Source organism: Myxocyprinus asiaticus, chromosome 16 (assembly GCF_019703515.2).
Source record: "Myxocyprinus asiaticus isolate MX2 ecotype Aquarium Trade chromosome 16, UBuf_Myxa_2, whole genome shotgun sequence".
NCBI lineage: Eukaryota > Metazoa > Chordata > Actinopteri > Cypriniformes > Catostomidae > Myxocyprinus > Myxocyprinus asiaticus.
The window spans coordinates 18,754,316-18,774,415 of NC_059359.1; the positions used below are offsets into that span (position 1 = coordinate 18,754,316).

General features: G+C 37.7%; 1 protein-coding gene across 2 annotated transcripts in view; it reads left to right on the forward strand.

Annotated features, from left to right (window-relative positions):
* The window catches only part of chd4b (chromodomain helicase DNA binding protein 4b), a 35,106-nt gene extending 15,981 nt beyond the window's left edge, over window positions 1-19,125 (forward strand). The window contains exons 19-40 of one of the 2 annotated variants that reach the window (XM_051720963.1): window positions 1,333-1,506; window positions 1,810-1,951; window positions 2,084-2,215; window positions 2,370-2,487; window positions 2,647-2,771; window positions 2,938-3,030; window positions 3,274-3,415; window positions 7,985-8,154; window positions 8,243-8,432; window positions 9,920-10,006; window positions 10,106-10,197; window positions 10,285-10,418; window positions 10,529-10,673; window positions 10,936-11,092; window positions 13,058-13,155; window positions 14,652-14,898; window positions 15,054-15,116; window positions 15,217-15,378; window positions 15,473-15,581; window positions 15,995-16,127; window positions 16,492-16,687; window positions 17,873-19,125. In XM_051720963.1, the coding sequence (XP_051576923.1) occupies window positions 1,333-1,506; window positions 1,810-1,951; window positions 2,084-2,215; window positions 2,370-2,487; window positions 2,647-2,771; window positions 2,938-3,030; window positions 3,274-3,415; window positions 7,985-8,154; window positions 8,243-8,432; window positions 9,920-10,006; window positions 10,106-10,197; window positions 10,285-10,418; window positions 10,529-10,673; window positions 10,936-11,092; window positions 13,058-13,155; window positions 14,652-14,898; window positions 15,054-15,116; window positions 15,217-15,378; window positions 15,473-15,581; window positions 15,995-16,127; window positions 16,492-16,687; window positions 17,873-18,048 (3,085 nt within the window). In that variant the 3' untranslated portion in view covers window positions 18,049-19,125. The remainder of the gene's footprint in view (window positions 1-1,332; window positions 1,507-1,809; window positions 1,952-2,083; window positions 2,216-2,369; window positions 2,488-2,646; window positions 2,772-2,937; window positions 3,031-3,273; window positions 3,416-7,984; window positions 8,155-8,242; window positions 8,433-9,919; window positions 10,007-10,105; window positions 10,198-10,284; window positions 10,419-10,528; window positions 10,674-10,935; window positions 11,093-13,057; window positions 13,156-14,651; window positions 14,899-15,053; window positions 15,117-15,216; window positions 15,379-15,472; window positions 15,582-15,994; window positions 16,128-16,491; window positions 16,688-17,872) is intronic. The other variant, XM_051720964.1, reaches the window with a different exon arrangement.
* The last annotated feature ends 975 nt before the right edge of the window (window positions 19,126-20,100 follow it).

Genomic DNA, 20,100 nt, shown 5'->3' on the forward strand with positions numbered 1-20,100 from the left:
CTTTTGAATTTTACATGAGAATTTGCTATTTTAAAGTACCATGGAGAAGTTCAACCATGTGAAACATATTGACAATGCCGACATTCTGAACAGCACTAACGAGGAAAAGAGAAACACCTGCTCAACTTCAGCAACAGTTATAAGACTTCTATACATCTATACATCAACACCCTTACTAACATTTATCCCAGTTAACTGTAACAGAATGTTTCATAACAAATGTGGAAGTTGTAGCCAAGAAAACCACGGATAGCACAAATAGTTGGAAACAAGTCATGAGTATGTAAGTATTTTGAATTGGACTAAACTGAAAAATTAGCTGTCATCAAATGAGTGATGATCACTTGTGTGTGAGTTTATTTTTAAAATTATTTATCTGTATAATGTTTTTCAACATCAGAAGTACTTTATTTTGTTGTGGATGTCCCAATGTGTATAAAGAGAGCTGAAAAAAATAATCAAATTATATTTTGGTTGCATTTGAGGGCAAAAAAGAACAAATCTTTAATTGATTGTGTAAAATAGGCACATAATATTGGAAGAACGATCGCAGGCCCCTGAATTGAATTGTATCGCGACAGACTTTGAAGTATCGGCAAATATCAGCTCGCAGGCAAAGAGAATCGATTCAAGATCGTATCATGATAAAACGTCTGAGTTACACCCCTAATCATGCATAGCATGGATGAGGTAAAGCCATTGGAGTCCTCTCTCATTTATATACGCTTATTTAAAGACACTCTTTACAGAACTGATGTTCTCTTAAAGAGACAGTACTGTTTTTAGCACATGTTCAACAAATCAATGTAAATACCTGTAAATATTACAAATTATGCAATTAAACAATAAACATTGCATAATATATTAAATATAATGTCATATTTATTGTTTGAAAACATTGATTTGCTGTGAGAGAATTTGTTTCATATGTAAGCAAAATGGACAATATAACTGAAATATACCCGTATTAATAGATATAGAATCTAATCGAATCGAGAGCTTGTGAATCTGAGTCGGGGTATGTGGATCAGGTTTTGCTTGCGTTGTGCAGACCATATGTCCCCACAAGGATATTAACAACTGAAATATTATACACCTACACTGTGGCGAACTCCATCAGGAAATTGGCTTTATAAACATACTGTACTAATCTAAATCTTAATGAAAATCTAAAAATGGTTTCTGTTAGGGTTAAGTTTAGGGGTAGGATTAGTGAGTAGAAAATATGATTTGCTCAGTATAAAAACAATAGTGAGTTTGTGTGTCCACAGAAGGGCAGATGAAATTATTTTTGCCATTGTTCAGTACCTTATGTGTTTGTGTGTGTTTCAGTAATCTGGAAGGCTTCCTGGAGGAGTTTGCTGAAATTGCAAAAGAGGACCAGATTAAGAAACTGCACGACATGTTGGGTCCACACATGCTCCGAAGACTCAAAGCCGATGTCTTCAAACACATGCCCTCAAAAACTGAACTCATTGTGCGAGTGGAGCTCAGCTCCATGCAAAAGTATGAGAATGACAAATCCTGAATTGGTCTGTTCTGTTGTTCACTACAAACTTATTTCTCATTTAAACTAATTTTCGCCACCTGCTGGACAAGTCCTCAGTTATGTAAAACAAGTTGATTGTATAACTGGCAACTTGATAGTTCTGGTGATTCAGAGTGTGCCTTTTTGTATTACAGTTGGGTGATCCATTTAATGTCCCTTTACTATATTGGAATGAATGTATCGAAGAAAAACCTACAGGAACCTGAGGCCTTTTTATGAAGACTTCTAATTCAATCTTTCTGGTTATTTTTCTGGGACAGGAAGTACTACAAGTACATCCTGACACGCAACTTTGAAGCTTTGAACACTCGTGGTGGAGGAAACCAGGTGTCTTTGCTCAATGTGGTTATGGATTTGAAGAAGTGCTGTAACCACCCCTACCTCTTCCCCACAGCTGCTAATGTAAGATTTCACTGACATACTCTCAGTTTAGGACTGTACCATGTTACAGTAATAATAGCAGGGACTTATAACTCTCATAGTTTTAAATTAATGGCAACAATATTTTGGACTGATTTTCAATTCCTTTTACAGGAAGCCCCAAAGATGCCCAATGGCATGTATGATGGCAGTGCCCTTACAAAGTCTTCTGGGAAACTGATGCTTCTGTGTAAGATGCTAAGGAAACTGAAAGAGGGTGGACATAGAGTGCTGATATTCTCGCAGGTACACACATATTCCAGAAAAGCGAATAGAATACAAATATACTTCGTACTGATACATATTACATACAGAAGCGCATTGTTATTCTTGCAGTATTTCACAAATACACAAACACTATCATTTTCTCCTATACTTGTTCTCTCACGCTTGGATGTAGATGACAAAAATGTTGGACTTGCTAGAAGACTTCCTGGAAAATGAAGGATACAAGTATGAAAGGATAGATGGAGGGGTGACTGGAGGGATGAGACAGGAAGCCATCGATAGATTCAATGGTGAGGGGAAAATGGCATCCATCTCCATTTTTCATTCTGATTACCCTCTGATTTCTGCTATTTTAAAATATGTATCATATTTTAAAAGGATCATATTTATTTAACAGCAGTTAAATCAACATTTTGATTTGTTTGACATTATATGTTCTCTGTCTGCAGCTCCTGGTGCTCCTCAATTTGTTTTCCTCCTGTCCACCAGAGCAGGAGGTTTGGGCATCAATTTGGCAACCGCTGACACCGTCATCATCTATGACTCCGACTGGAACCCACACAATGATATTCAGGTAGAGGCAACACTAAATATCTGACCGTAAAACTGCCAAACATCTCTCTGTCCCTCTCTGTGTGGAAGTTTAAATTGAAGAACAGGTTTTCTTTGAAAGAATTGTGGCCGAGCATTTTTCTAACATAAAGAATCTCATTTTGACTCTGTTGCACTCTCTTTCGCAGGCATTTAGCAGGGCTCATCGTATTGGTCAAAATAGGAAGGTGATGATCTATCGATTTGTCACTAAAGCATCTGTGGAGGAAAGAATTACGCAGGTGAGATATGCACTTGGCACAACAAACCACATCAAATACTAAGAGAAGTATGTTACTTGAATTCCACTTATTGGCAATAACTACTGGAATGCATGTTGTGTTTATGACCTAAAAGATGTCTAGACAAAATAATGGGAAATACGTATTATGTAGTAACACTAGTCGACAAACAAACACTACCACTGGCAAAGTCATTATCTCAGAGTCATCAACACACTCTGCCTCATGATCTTCACATCTCAGGTGGCAAAGAAGAAGATGATGTTGACCCACCTGGTAGTGCGACCTGGTCTGGGCTCCAAGGCTGGATCCATGTCTAAACAGGAATTGGATGACATCTTAAAGTTCGGTACAGAGGAGCTTTTTAAAGGCGAGATCGGAGAAGGTGAGAGAGTACTTCAAAGTGAAACATCAGTGAATAGTTATTGTTTTAAGGAGCCCTTCATGTTCTGAACTCAATCTTGAACTTGAAGATGACATTTTCTGTGGCATCAGATCAGAGAAGGTAGAATATTTACAGATGCAGTCAAACTTTGGCTATGTAAGAAATGTTCTGCAGCTCCTATTGAAGCATTTGTGTGCAACATGTTTTGTGGATTAGTCAGTATCACTTACAGTTGAAGTCAGAAGTTTACATACACCTTAGCAAATACATTTAAACTCAGTTTTTCACAAGTCCTGACATTTAATCGTAGAAAATAATCCCTTAGGTAAGTTAGGATCACTACTTTATTTTCAGAATGTTAAATGTCAGAATAATGGTAGAGAGCATGATTTATTTCAGCTTTTATTTCTTTCATCACATTCCCAGTGGGTCAGAAGTTTACATTCACTTTGTTAGTATTTGGTAGCATTGCCTTTAAATTGTTTAACTTGGGTCAAACATTTTGGGTAGCCTTCAACAAGCTTCTCACAATAAGTTGCTGGAATTTTGGCCCATTCCTCCAGACAGAACTGGTGTAACTGAGTCAGGTTTGTACGCCCTCTTGCTCGCACTTGCTTTTTCAGTTCTGCCCACAAATTTTCTATCGGATTGAGGTCAGGGCTTTGTGATGGCCACTCCAATACCTTGACTTTGTTGTCCTTAAGCCATTTTGCCACAACTTTGGAGGTATACTTGGGGTCAGTGTCCTTTTGGATGTGACGGAGCTTTAACTTCCTGGTTGATGTCTTGAGATTTTGCTTCAATATATCCACATAATTTTCCTTCCTCATGATGCCATCTATTTTGTGAAGTGCACCAGTACCTCCTGCAGCAAATCACCCCCACAACATGATGCTGCCACCCCCATGCTTCACAGTTGGGATGGTGTTCTTCGGCTTGCAAGCCTCACCCTTTTTCCTCTAAACATAACGATGGCTATTATGGCAAAACAGTTAATTTTTTTTTTCATCAGACCGGAGGATATTTCTCCAAAAAGTAAGATCTTTGTCCCCATGTGCACTTGCAAACTGTAGTCTGGCTTTTTTATGGCAGTTTTGGAGCAGTGGCTTCTTCCTTACTGAGCATCCTTCAGGCTATGTCGATATAGGACTCGTTTTACTGTGGATATAGATATTTGTCTACCTGTTTCCTCCAGCATCTTCACAAGGTCCTTTGCTGTTGTTCTGTAATAGATTTGCACTTTTTGCTCCAAACTACGTTCATCCTCGAGGAGACAGAATGTGTCTCCTTCCTGAGTGGTATGATGGCTGCGTGGTCCCATGGTGTTTATATTTGCCTACTATTGTTTGTACAGATGAACGTAGTACCTTCAGGTGTTTCGAAATTGCTCCCAAGGATGAACCAGACAGGAGGTCCACAATTGTTTTTTCTGAGGTCTTGGTTGATTTCTTTTGATTTTCCCATGATGTCAAGCAAAGAGGCACTGAGTTTGAATGTAGGCCTTAATACATCCACAAGTACACCTCCGATTCAGTACACCTCCTATCAGAAGCTAATTGTCTGAAGCTTTGACATAATTTCCTGGAATTTTCCAAGCTGCTTAAAGGCGCAGTTGACTTAGTGTATGTAAACTTCTGACTCACTGGAATTGTGATATAGTCAATTAAAAGTGAAACAATCTGTCTGTAAACAATTGTTGGAATTATTACTCGTGTCATGCACAAAGTAGATGTCCTAAACGACTTCCCAAAACTATAGTTTGCTAATTTTTTTTTATCCCCTTTTCTCCCAATTTGGAATGCCCAATTCCCACTACTTAGTAGGTCCTCGTGGTGGCGTGGTTACTCACCTCAATCCGGGTGGCGGAGGACAAGTCTCGGTTGCCTCCGCTTCTGAGACCATCAATCCACGCATCTTATCACGTGGCTTGTTGTGCATGACACCGCGGAGACTCCGCATGTGGAGGCTCATGCTACTCTCCGCGATCCATGCACAACTTACCACACGCCCCATTGAGAGCGAGAACCACTAATCGCGACTACGAGGAGGTTAACCCATGTGACTCTACCTTCCCTAGCAAACATGCCAATTTGGTTGCTTAGGAGACCTGGCTGGAGTCACTCGGCACACCATGTATTTGAACTCGCGACTCCAGGGGTGGTAGTCAGTGTCAGTACTCGCTGAGCTACTCAGGCCCCCATAGTTTGCTAATATTAAATCTGTGGAGTGGTTAAAAAAAATGAGTTTTAAAGACTTCAACCTAACTTCTGACTTCAACTGTATGATACAAAGCATAGAAAAATCCCCAACACAAGCTGCTGCGGTTTAGACGTGAAGTTCTGCTTTCAGAGGATATTTAGAGGATTCTGGAGATGAACTTGAGATGACCTAGCTATGCTGAGCAATGAAATTATTTAGCTGAGTTTCGCTCTGATACCACATTAAATTAAAAATGAGCAATAAGTCTCAACAACAAGAAGTATGGCTCAATGGACTGAGGCCAGTGTGAGAGAGCTTCTGGCCAGTTGATGAACCGACACTTGCCTTTTCAGCCAGTGCTTCGTTGTCACTAAAATCTTTCATTTGTTGATCTTGGACATTTGGTTTTTATGCCTTTTAGACATATACATTTGGTTTTCTGTGAAGTGTTGAACATTGTTGTTGTGAATCTGCTGATTTAAATGTTACCACGGTAAACTAGGTATCTAGCTAACTGATGTAAATAAGGTTTTGTCGAAATGAAGTGATCCATTTGTGAAGCATCAGAAAGGAAAAGTTAAAAAGATAAACCAATCAATAATGTTTTGCTTTGAAAACCATTGTTTTCCAGCAAAATGTTCCATATTCAACTCTCTACAGACAAGTTGGACAAGGAATCCAACAAATATTTGTTTTTACTTGCCAGACTTTTGATGACATGTAAGCGTAATGCAACTGAAAACTGAAAAAGATATTAAGCAAACAGAAGTGGCCATCTTCACATATAAAGTATTCATATATATATGACTCCACGTGATGTAGTATGCAGGATTGTACATTTTATTTCATATTTCGCTTTTTATCATTTTAATCACGTTTTAGGTTTTTTTTTTAAAGTGCAGTTTTCACATTCTATCAATTTATATGATGTCATGAAATTGCATTCATAGTAATGATACAAGCTGTTGTCCCTGTTTAGAAATGTCATACACATTTTTAGCAAAAAATTCACAAGGTTGGAACCTAATAATGAAAATAGAATTCCACATTAACAATAATTTAATAATTGTATTATAAAATAATCATTTAAGTGCTACTATATCAAAACTACCATGTTAAAATATTAGGTTTTTAAAATAAAACCTGCATAGATGCTGCAAGAGCATATATGTCAAATTCTTCCATATTTACAATGTTTGTTGAAGTTAAAATATTTCATAATGTTTGATTGTCCCTTTAAATATTTATATTTATACATTTATTACACTTACTACATTTTGTTACATGTTTGTTTATATGCACTACGATTTACATTGAGTTTACTTTTATATGTATAACAACCACTAAAATGGTGCTGTCTCTTTTAAGAGAATCTGCAGCTCAGCGTGTCAGCAAATGTTTATGGTTGAATTAGTGCAGCGCACGTTAACGAGAGAGAAGTTGCACGGTGGTTTTTCCATCATCCGTGCAATGTATGATTAGAATTTATGTTTATTTTTTACTTTTTAATCATCAACTGACTGTAAATAACAGAAAGGATATTAAAAGAGACATGAAGTAAAACTGGGGTGCAGGGATCTCGTTTTTGGACACAAAATACACAGAATGAGCCAAAAGGGAAGTTTTACTTGCATAATGTGTATTGACTTACATGTACAAATATTTATTGTACAAGTTTTCAAATTTAAATCTTCAAGCTCTAGTTTTGTAACACTTTTACCTTCTAACAGACGTCCAGGCACTTTACTGGTCTGTAGCCATGCTGTAAAATGGAGGATGTTGTGAAAACAGTCCGTGGAAAAGTTTAAGCAAAATCAGAGTTGAATTTGCGGTCTTTAAATGCAATGTTAATGTAACTGGCATATCACGGCTCAACTAAAGTGATGGTGACAGTGTGATCACAACCACTGCAGCCAAATTATGTACATTTCCTTCAGAGTACGCTCACGAGACACAGCAATCACTATAAGATGAGACTGTATCCAGTTTCTTGAACGCTAGCTTTTTATTGAGTAAAAGGACAGCTGTGCTTAAGTTCTTCACCACTACACAACTCAATCACTGGCGAGTGAAATCTGAACATTTAGTAGCCAGTGGCTAATAACAGACATATTTAAGTTGCATAGTGTGAAATTTGGTCGTGTATGCAAGTGATTTACTTGCAATGTAGAGGGATGATCTATTCATCTATTACACAAAATGAGAAATCTGGTTCTTTTTTTATTTGTACACTTAACAATGTACAATGGACAATAATTTTTTTTTCCTTGCATATATTATATACATTGCAAAAAGGCAGATCAAGTAGTCTAAACTACTATTTGCCTGATTGCTGTTGCCTTTCTCTCTCTGTCTCTCTTTCTCATCCAGGTGACAGTAAGGAGGAGGACAGCAGTGTGATCCACTATGATGACAAGGCGATTGATCGTCTGTTGGATCGGAACCAGGACGCAACAGATGACACAGAGCTGCAGAGTATGAATGAATACCTTAGCTCCTTTAAAATGGCCCAGTATGTGGTCAAAGATGAGGAAGAGGAGGTAAGCCATTTGGGATTTTGCCTGTCTGTGGGTGATATGTTTGTTTTAGCCATATCTACGGATGCATATCATATGTTGTGTCTGTCAGGAGGAGGATGTGGATAGAGAGATCATTAAACAGGAAGAGAGTGTAGATCCTGATTATTGGGAGAAACTCTTGCGTCATCATTACGAGCAGCAGCAAGAAGATTTGGCTCGTCATCTGGGCAAAGGCAAACGACCACGTAAACCTGTCAACTACAACGACTGTTCACAGGAGGACAGAGGTAGTAGACGGGGTACAGACGCACTTTTAACGCTTTCTTTTACTAATCTTTCCCTGTGTGTGCATGTGTGGTTGTATTTGTGTATTGTTATGGATGAAGATGAGCATAAAATTGTGATTTCAAATCTGGTAGGTTTATTGTTTGTGTTATTAAGTCAATGGGTCTCATTCATGAAAGAAATGCAGAACGGATTTCTGTGTAAATTCTTTGAAAAAACAAAGTAAATAAGCAATACAATTAGAGCTGTTGGAATTAATGCGTTAACACATGAGATTTATTAAATATAATTTAATTAATATTTTTTTTTAAAGGCAATGACCTATTAATTACATTTTTCAATATAACTGTTTGATACTGATTGATTTTTAAAAACTGATCAGAACCTTCAGAGCTGATTAGAACTGATCGGAGTTGCAGAGCGCAACTCTCTCTCTCGCTATCGGTAAGTGATGCAGGAAAACCCTCTACAGGTTATTTATAAATCAAACCTAGACGGGTTGTTAAACAAAGTGCAAAGTCATTTGCTCTCTTTGTATTGTTGAAATCAATCATCATTGAAACTTGAAGAGCCTAGCGCAGGCCAGCAGCATCTCTGCACATGATTACATCCATAAAGTATGGTAAAAGGTGTTATATTATTGAATCACTGCAGGAGTGAGTTCCTTGTTTGCATTTCCTGTGTTCTGATACAGTTTGAGAACTATAGAATCTGTTAATGCATACATTTACAACGTTATGGACATCATTCACATAAATTGCTGAATGCTATAATCACACATAGGCTTATTATTAAGCTTAATTGGCACTGAATGCATTAATGTGATTAATTGCATAAAAATGTGATGAATCATGATTAAATATTTTAATTGATTGACGCATTAACTAAAAGTGCATTTAATAATTTTAAGTACGTCTAAGACTCTTACATTGGCTTACACTGACACCTAGTGGCCTGGATGCTGCATCATTCAAACACATTAGTTTTTAGTTACCAATGCCATTGTAGAAATTCACAATAAACAGTAAGCCAGGATTAATTTAATAAAATGAATGAAAGTGTTCAATAACAGGGCAGTTACTGAGATTAAGCGAGTAGTATTCAGCTGGTCATGTGATGCTAACATGGCTTCCCCCATGAGGCGCTCCTGCTTCATGTAGAATAAAAGAGCTTCATCTCACATGAGTGGTCATGATTTTATACATATGTTTAAAAATTACTATTAATTTCTTTAGAAGTAAAAACATTTTAAATGAGGAAAAAAAAAATAGAGAATACATATTCACAGTATTAATTTTAAGAAATCTGTTTTTGTTTCAAGAATGAGGCCTGTTTTACATATTTCATTGAAAACTAATATTTGGTGTTTTAAATTGCCTTAAATTTACAAATTAGGTGTCTGCATGAATCTTGTTGTGTTTTGTCCCCTCAAATAAATATTTTCTTGGCAAGAGTACTGAACTCCTCATCATTGTGTTCCGCTGCTCATTTGTCTTCTTAGACTGGCAGGATGATCAGTCTGATAACCAATCAGATTACTCTGTGGCTTCAGAGGAGGGTGATGAGGACTTTGATGAACGTTCTGAAGGTAAGATAAGAGAATAAACAATAATGTATTTTTATTTGTATAAGCAATTATTATACAAATGTATCTTTTTATTGACACAATCCTCTCTTTTATTCATAGCTAACTCTCGAAGGCCGAGTCGCAAAGGCTTGAGGAATGACAAAGACAAACCACTGCCCCCCCTACTGGCCAGAGTGGGAGGAAACATTGAGGTTCAATCTACAATACCTTTCAGCTTTTTTTCATGCATTGTTAATTTTTTAAGCAACAGCCTTAAAACATGTCTCTCACCCTGGTAGGTGTTGGGTTTCAATGCTCGTCAAAGGAAGGCCTTCCTGAATGCAGTGATGCGTTATGGGATGCCTCCGCAGGATGCCTTCACCACCCAGTGGCTCGTTAGAGACCTGCGAGGCAAATCAGAAAAAGAGTTCAAGTGAGTCTGATTGTCCTTGGAGAGAGTGTGTGTTTTTCTGTGTGAGAAACATGGAATTTGAATGAATTGCCTCATTTATTTAAGGAAATTCTCTCTCTTTCTTTTCTCAGGGCATACGTGTCCCTTTTTATGCGTCACCTGTGTGAGCCAGGCGCTGATGGGGCGGAAACATTTGCTGATGGTGTTCCACGGGAAGGGCTGTCACGACAACATGTCCTCACACGCATAGGTGTGATGTCACTGATTCGCAAGAAGGTGTGTGAAGTTGAGATTGCTTGTGTGTTAGTGGTTAAAATTTTAGGGAAGCTGATGTCGAGATGCTGTGCGATTCAGATTTTTGATAAGTAGGTTCGTTATTTTTGTAACTACACTGGTTTTTTGATGTGTGGTTGTCCTGGTCTGTGATTGGTTCTTTTGGTGGTACACTTTGCATGTGTGAGTGTACATTGGTGCTGTTATGTGATTGGTTGTTTTCTGACTGTTCTGAATTATGATTGGCTACTTGGAACTCCTACAGGTGCAGGAGTTTGAGCATGTGAATGGTCAATGGTCAATGCCCTGGATGAAAGAACTGGAGGAAAGCAAGAGAGCGGCGGCCATAGCAGCAGGAGAAGATCCAAAAACACCTTCTTCTGGAACACCAGCTGATACGCAGCCCAACACACCAGCAACAGGTTGACGCACATACATGCACACACAAACACTCTCAGAGAGTTAAACTGAACAGTTCATCTTTAGTAAAGCTCCATTCACGCTGACAGCAACTTGTAACCAGTGCTTGAAGTGGAAGAAAAAAAGTGCAGGTACTCTCCTTGAGAGGGGAGCTGATTTATCTTGCCTAACACAAAAATAAAACTGTTAATATTATGCATTTATTTACATTAAAATAGTATGTAATTACATTAAAAGAGGTATTTAATTAACATTTGTGTCTGGCTGCAAATGTATTCTTAAGATCTGGCTGAAAAACAAATATGACCTCACGCCCTCAACTAACAAACAGGTTTTGATTAGCTTTACTTTGAAAATAAAAACATGCAATGTAGCATTATTGTTTATGAAAACTGAGGAAGAGCATTTAGACATGCTTAAGTCTGTATCTTTGACAATACCAACCCACATAAGAGAACAATGGCAATCTAATGTAGAACTCTCTTTTTACACAATATAATGTAGCCTAAAACTGAAAGAGCGTTATATCTGGTTTTCCTTTTTAAAGTTTTTATTATCCTCCCATTGAATGAGTGGACAATTAGCCTTTTCTTGTCCTGCACACATGAATTTGCACACAGGAGCCAGATACTTAATGCGCACATAATAAATAATCATAAGAAACAATGAACAAACTGATCTGATGATGTTCAGGATTGTGAACGCTGACACACATCTGTATGTAGAACTAAACACTGTCAGGATTTATGCATAGGCAAGTTCAGAGACAGTTCACAGTCTTTTTACGAGCACTACAGAAATTGAGAATAAAATGCTAATTTTCCTGTGTATTTTCTTTGAAGTTTCAGTTTTCATCATCGATTTAACTTTGTGAAAAAAAGGTTGTGCATATGAGCTGACATCACCTCTGTAACAGCTTTGACATTTTATTTTAAGTCTGTAGTTTTAATTGCACCCAGCAGCTAAACAATTTGCATAAATAAATTTGACTGAATAAGACTCGATAAAATGCGCTCACCTAAAAGTTGCTGGTTCATGTTTTGGAGAAGAGTGTAACTGAACTATGATCAGACAAGCTTAAACATGCGCGGTCCAGAATTGGACCACGGATTAGGGATGGGTGGATCAATTCTAAAGTATTGATACTTCCGATACTGATGTTGTATCAAAAATATCGATAATTTTTTTAATTTTTTTTTTTTTTTTTTTTTTATAAAACTAGGGATATTATTATTATTTGGTTACCATGAACATGAACAATAATCATAAGCTTCAAAGTGAGAAAAAAAAGGATTAGGCTATATTAGAAAATACTTGTGCAGGATGGGAACTATTTCTTCTTCCACTCATCTTACATTCATAAATGCTGAAAGACACAAGCAGACAAGCGCTTGCACCGGCACAAGACTCGTTCAAACAAGAGGGATCAGTGCCTTGTAGAGGTAATGATAGAAAATCAGAGAAACAGTTCTGGACAGTAGTGTAGGCTAGAGCATACGCAGGCATATGCCTAATGCCCACCTATTTTTCTTAGGATTTTGCGTATGCCCACCTGAAATAAGTGTGTGTGTGTGTGTGTGTATATATATATATATATATACACACACACATACATACATACATACATACATTTCATATTTTAAAGTGTACAGAGATTCTTTCTAAATGCGCATGGAGCTGCGGGAGCGCAACTGATGGCATGGGCAAGACAGACAGTCTGACTAAGCTGATCCACCAATCAGAGCGTTCATTTCAGATGTGATTAGATATTTGCTAACCAATAATATTTCCCGTTTCAGTAAGGGGCGTTTCAGTAAGGGGTATTTCCAGCTTCTGATGCACAAGCATCCCTGGAGTAACCATAATTTGCACTGTAAATTCATTTCCCTGCTAAACGTGTGTGTATGTGTGTGTGTATATATATATTTATATTTAACTTATGCAATTAAGTTCTTTTATCCAAACAGAAGACCTGTCCAAGAGTGAAGACACGGGGAAAGAGCTGGAGGAGAAGACGGAGGGAGATGGAGAGAATGAGACAAAAGGCTCCAGACAGGAGGATGAGGTGCTTGTTAATTACTAGGGCTGTAACGATGGCAATTATTTACCACCGTAGTGGTTAAGGGTCAGTCACTGCAAGTGAACGGTGTTGTGCGGTGGTTGGAGGGCTGGGCAGGGTGTGCGCACAAATTACACATTTATTGTGGATTAAACTTTAAAAAGTGCGTCATTGAACACCAAATAAAAATTAAACCCTTTGTAAAATATAACAAAATATGCAAGATGACATAAATACAAAACTTTTTGCATTGGTTAAACATTTCTGTCTGTCATTGCAACATAAAGCCTAGGCTGTATGTCTGAAACATGTACACATCAATGGCTAAAAATATTCCAGATTGTCAGATTCTGTTAATATTGCTAAACTAAATATCACTAAACAGCAGGACAATAAATAACTAGTTCAGCCCTACCTTTGATGAAAACTTTTCCATTGTCAGATGCTTTTATTTTTTTAAGATAGGAAAAAAGCTACATTGTCCGGTTTTTGAGAGGATCTCACTTGAGTTGTGATGTTTTCCAGCTACACTGAATACACGCACAGAACGGGGTGTTAATCTTGTCAATGAAATTACTGACTAAAATGTTTGCAGTGTTGTTTGATTCCGTTAACAAAGACGGGATCATTTGAATAATGAAACAATTTTAATTAAAACCTTGTTGACGAAAATATGACGAGAAATAAACAACACAGCAAATTTTACTAATTCACTGAAAATGTTTTAGAAGAATAAAAACCTTGTTGAATAAAACCTAGTTTATTTAAATGATCCAGTCATAGTTTAGTGAGGGGTTTTCCCATCTAAGATGCGTGCCGTGAAATGAAACACTTCTTTTAATCACCTATTTTCAATGCATCATATATATGAGATTAATCAACTATACCAACGACATAAACATAATATTACAACTTAAATCTGCATTGAAGTGAATGCACAATGGAGCTTAACTTTTAGATTGAGTGCATAAACGAGCACGAGCCCTTTCTTTCATGTTGTTTGTTGACATGTTATCACAAATAAACTCTCCTGTGTGTAAGTTTGTGAAGGAATTTCAGTTTAATACAAAACACTGCACTGAGTCGTATAAGTGTGCGCTTGGCTTGAATACGCTGTTGCCATAACAATGCACTGTGTAGCACAAAATCAAGAAAAAAATTCCCTGGGATGAAGAATCAACAAAACAGTTACTAAGGATCTAAGACTTTACTATACTCATTAAATGACATTATTTCATGAATTTTATTTCAAGTTTTCACACAGTCTTTTATCTAATTTGATAAATTTACATTACATACATAACCGCTGGTGGCACTCTGCTACTGCGGTGGGGCGGTTGTCACGGTGATGGTAGCAGCTCTATTATTTACAAACTCTCTCTTTCACTTCACCTTCCTGTATTTTGTCACTGTATTTTTAAACTCTTTCCTTTGTAAACACCTGCCTGTTTCACCTTCTCTGTATACAACCCTCTCTCTCTCTCTCTCTCTCTCTCTCACAGATTATTGAGATTCCTGATGAAGGTGAGAAATCCTCCAGTCCAAAAGAGCAGAAAAAGGAAAAGGAGAGAGAGGATACATCACTGTCAGGGGAGAAAGATGGAGGGAGTAGAGAGTTAGACAAGGAGAAAGAGAAGGATGGAGAGAAAGAGGAAATGTTGCCTGAATCAAAGGAGAACACCACCTCTTCAGATGTCAAGGCCAAAAGTTCTGAGACATCAAGCAGTGCAGACACATCCAAAACCAAAGGTGAGTGAATGTAACACATAAATGGCCAAAATACTCTCTAAATGAATTTCTTTTTAATTAAAAATAATATTCAGCTATACTGATGAAACAACTTCTCAACATGGCTGTATGTATGTAAGCACCTCATAATCTCCCTCTCTCTTATTACATTTCAGAAGAATCTTCTGAAGAAAAGACAGAGAAAATGGACACTAGCCCAGCTGGAGAAGAGAAGAAAGGTAAACACTGATTCAAATAACACATTTATATCACACAGGAACATATACCTAACTCTAATAGTCAAATATCTTTTTTTTTTCTCTTGCTTTTTTCCTCCAGACTTGAAAGAGAAGGATAGCACAAAGACTGAGGACTCTGCCAAGCTTCAAAATGGGGAGAACGGGAAAGACACAAGTGGAGGAGGGGATGGAGTGAGTGAGGAGAAGAAGAAGGCAGTAAAGCAGAGGTTCATGTTTAACATCGCGGACGGAGGTTTCACAGGTACACTGGGAATTTACTATCTGTGTGTGTGTATGTGTACGTGTTGTTGAATTTGGGAATTTTGAATGAATAAATGCTCTGTTTCTCTCTCCAGAGCTTCACTCTCTCTGGCAGAATGAAGAGAGAGCTGCCACGGTCACCAAGAAGACTTATGAGATCTGGCATCGTCGCCATGACTACTGGCTGCTGGCCGGGATCATACAGTATCCTAAACTAGTTACTGTGTATGAAGTCAGTCATTAAAGGATGGTTGGAAGCTTGTAAATGTAGCAGTAAATGTGTCTCTTTTATATAGACATTACTTGTGGTGATGTGGTGTCCATGCCAGCTTGAATGCATTAAAGCAAACGAAAAGGGGGACATACCAAGTGCAAAGAAATTTTTCAGTTCAATTTTTAACTCAAATTTGTATATTGATAATGCAATTTGTAATTAAGAAATTATTTTAAATGAGAAAAATACAAAACAGAAGCATTTTCGCTAGTGGTCTCAGACTTTTGGACCCCACTATACATCTATTAGCTGTTCTGGATTCATCGTGAGGTCATGGTAAATGCTAGTTCTGGGGGAAGATCAGAAACCGTCTGTGTTGTGTCCTTCACCTCTGTGCCATCAGTCACGGCTACGCTCGCTGGCAGGATGTGCAAAATGACCCAAGATTCGCCATTCTCAATGAGCCGTTTAAAGGAGAGATGAGTCGAGGAAATTTCCTGGAGATCAAAAACAAGTTTCTTGCTCGAAGGTTTAAGGTTAGAGACACAGAAAAATACGTAACCATACTGCCCTGCAAAGTTAAAAAACGGTACCAATTTTGTCAACACTGAGTTATGACCAAAACTGGGAGATTTAGACCATGGACTATCCTGTGAAAGGCGGGTTTGGATCAACTCAACAATGCTCAGATTCAGAGAAAAAAAAAAAAAAAAAATGGAGTGAGATATTTTTATAATCCACATTTTGCTGAGCAATCAAAAACTTTGAAGCCATTTTTCTCGGTTTCAGGCGTACAGTAGTTACTGCATTTGAGCTTTTCAGGGCAATTTACACAATACCAAGCAACAGAGTTAGCTCTTCTTTTAACTCCAAATGGCTTATTTTCATATCTCTCTGTAGCTGTTGGAACAGGCTCTGGTGATCGAGGAACAGCTTAGACGCGCTGCGTATCTGAACATGACAGAGGACCCGTCTCACCCCTCCATGGCACTCAACACGCGCTTCAGTGAGGTGGAGTGTCTGGCCGAGTCACACCAGCACCTCAGCAAAGAGTCCATGTCAGGAAACAAGCCGGCTAATGCAGTACTGCACAAAGGTACAATAAGCTCAAATGCCAATAAAGTGCAGCATGATCTCTGGAAATTTCCATGAATAGGGAAAAACAGGACTTGAAAGGAGGTTTTTTAAAGGAGCATTCCAGGTTCAATACAAATTAAGCTCAATCGACAACTTTTGTGGCATAATATTGATTACCACAAATTAATTTCGATTTAGTCACTCCTTTTCTTTAAAAAAAAGCAAAAAGCTGGGTAACAGTGAAACACAATGGAAGTGAATAGGGGACAAATCAGTAAGTGTTAAAATACTCACGGTTTTATAAGTATAGCCACAAGACGGAAACAATTTGTGTGTTAACATGATTTTAGAGTGATAAAATCGCTTGCTAACCTTTTCTGTGTAAAGTTATAGCCAACTTCGTTGTTGCCATGAAGATGTAAAGTCAACAAATCCTAAAATGACTGTAAAAATGACGATTTAAACAACTTTACAGCTCAAATAATACATGAGTTTTAACAGAAGAATTAAAGTGTTTTTTGTTATTAGCTTCAAATTTCTGCTTTAAGCCTCCAAATATTGGCCCCATTCACTTCCATTGTAAGTGCCTCACTATAACCTCGATTTTTGCTTGTTTTAAAGAAAAGAGGGACGAGTCGAAATTATTTTTCATGGTAATGAACTCTATGCCACAAATGCCCGAGCTTAACTTGTATTAAACCCGGAATATTCCTTTAACCTATTCGTCAATCTTAGTAGGTTAAACTAAATATTAAATTAGATTTGTGAAATTTTAAATAGAGAAAAAAAAAGCCAGAATGGTACACAAAAGTGCTCAGTATACCATGTCCACACAGCTCTGCAGACATCCCCAGTCTAATAGTGTATGAAAAAGACAGAATAAGTCACTATTATTATTATTATATATGATATTAATTTTACAACTATAGCACACTATTAGCGCCTCAGAAGAGTGTTTCTAACACTGCACTGCTCAAAGCCACTCAACTTCATGTAATTTAGTATCTCTGCACATTTTTATATGCCACATTTGGCTTGACTACTAAAGCCTGTAGCTGTAGTACTGATGTGCAAAACCAAAAATGAAAAGAGAGTGATGAGATTATGTATTTCAAATGTTCTAGACAGTGTCTCTGGAATTGCATGTGCAACGAAATGCTGACATGTTCAAAAATCTGTCCTTTCACCAATCGTTCCAAAACAGTTCTCAAACAATTGGAGGAGCTACTTAGCGACATGAAGGCTGACGTCACCCGCCTCCCAGCAACCATTGCTCGGATACCACCTGTCGCTGTACGGCTGCAGATGTCAGAGAGAAGTATCCTTAGCCGGCTGGCCAGCCGGGGACCGGAGGTCACACAGACGCAGGCGCCACGTTGATGACCTCTGGATGAATTTTTCACCGCTACCTCCTATAAGCGATGAGGAATCACTTGACTTTCTCTCACACATACAGACACACACCTGTGTCCATTGCGTTGTATATATCTGAGATAATAAGGTCAGGCTGCCCGCACTAGTTTGGACAGTGGGATAGTGGAGAGGTGTCCTTAGCTAACACACAGTGGTTCCCTCACATTTTCCATTAAACTCCAGTCAATTTAGAACCATTCCACCCCAAATCTTGTGAAGACACACACCTGCTGACTAGAGAGATATATAATCATGTTAAAATACACAGCAACCAGATCACTCTTCAATCCAATAGAATTCAACTGCAGGTTTTTCATGACACTTCATCTACACTGTAGGTCCATACAGGGCAAGGTTGTAGACCTGGTGTGAAAGCTTTGAGAGATCTTTGCAGTTGAGACTCTTTCTTCCTCAGGTGTGTATTTGTGTTGTAATTCACACTAGTTGAATCACTGTTTTGTGCATTTCCATAATTATGCTCCAAAATGCCCGTTTGAGCTCCAAATCATGACGTGGTTTTCATCTTGCCCGTACTGTAAGCAACGTTAGCTGTTTTCAAGTAATCAAGAAAAGTAATCAGCAGTTGGAAGGTGATTGAAAGGTTTATGCAGATGACAGAACAAACAGACAATTATGATAAGGCCATCAAATGACCTATCATTACTTAATAGTTTTAAAAAAATATCAAGATTTTTTAGATTATGAGAACTGCTGCTTTGAGAAGAGTCATTCTATTCCATGTTCACCATTGTTTATGAATTAAGTCTGTGCTTGTTAAAAAAAAAATCCACTCTTATGCCCCATCCTCTATTCTGATTGGCTCCTAAATAATGTAATTAAAGGTTCCAGTAAGCCAGTTTATTTTTCTTATAAAATAAAAATCACCCTAGCACAGGTGACAACATACAGCTATTAATTTAACTTCTTACACTTTCAAAAGTTTTGAATATCTCACTTTGTAATTATTGTTGTTACCCTTGTATTGTTATTATGTCCTCTGTTTCTGTTTTTTCAGACCTGCAATAAAAAGGTAACAAAGAATGGGATGACGTTTTCTTTCTTTTATAAAGACGTTGCACACTCGGGTTTACATTTAGGGTTGGTTTCGTCACTGATTTTAAGCTAGGTGTCTGATTAGTCATGCAGCAACAGGTTTGGTCCTCATTGCAGCCTTTTCTGGGCAAGAACTGTCTACTTCAAAAGTAGAAGACCATATAGTCGACATGTAAATCGACCAAATAGTTTTGTTTTTACATGCCATTTAAAGCTGAAGTATAGCATTTTTTCAGTGTTAAAGTACTTTCTTCTATCCCAGCTTAATAAGCAGAGACAACCATAAGTAAGCCATGCATAGGTTAAACACTGTCTCTGTGGCACTATAAAATTCCTTTATTTATTTATTTATTTATTTTTTCTTTTGAGCAACCTGCTTTACTCTACAATTTTACTCAACCAGTGGCATAAGTTGGAGGCGGGACTATCTAATAGTTTGAACAACAGCAGTTATTTGAAATAGATTATACCACAAAAATAGACTGCCGTGGAAAAACAAACAATGTTAGTACTGACACGTCAGTCTCTGCGAATGGGTGTAAAAAAAAAAAAAAACGTGATCAGAATTTCTGCCCATCCAAAGGTAATAAGTACAAATAATTTCACAGACATAACTCAGAAAACAAAGCAGAATATACAGTTGTGCTTGTCGATAGCTAGTTAATTTGCTTTCAAGTGCCTGAAACAAAATTTGAATCTTTTAAAAAAAATATATTCCTCGAACCTCATTGAAATCCATACATTGTTTGATCCTCAAAAGTGCTTGTTGTATAAGCCCAGTACCTTGTAAATATGACTTTCCAGATGGAGTGATTAAAAAAACCATATGCCCTTTCTCCCGGAAGTTGCGTAAAGTCATCCAGTCAGATTTGAGCTTGCCAGATGGAGAAATTGCTGTTTAGTGTTGTGTGCATTAGTGTTGTGCATGCATCAGATGGTCAGCGAAAAGACTTGGGGTGCTCACAG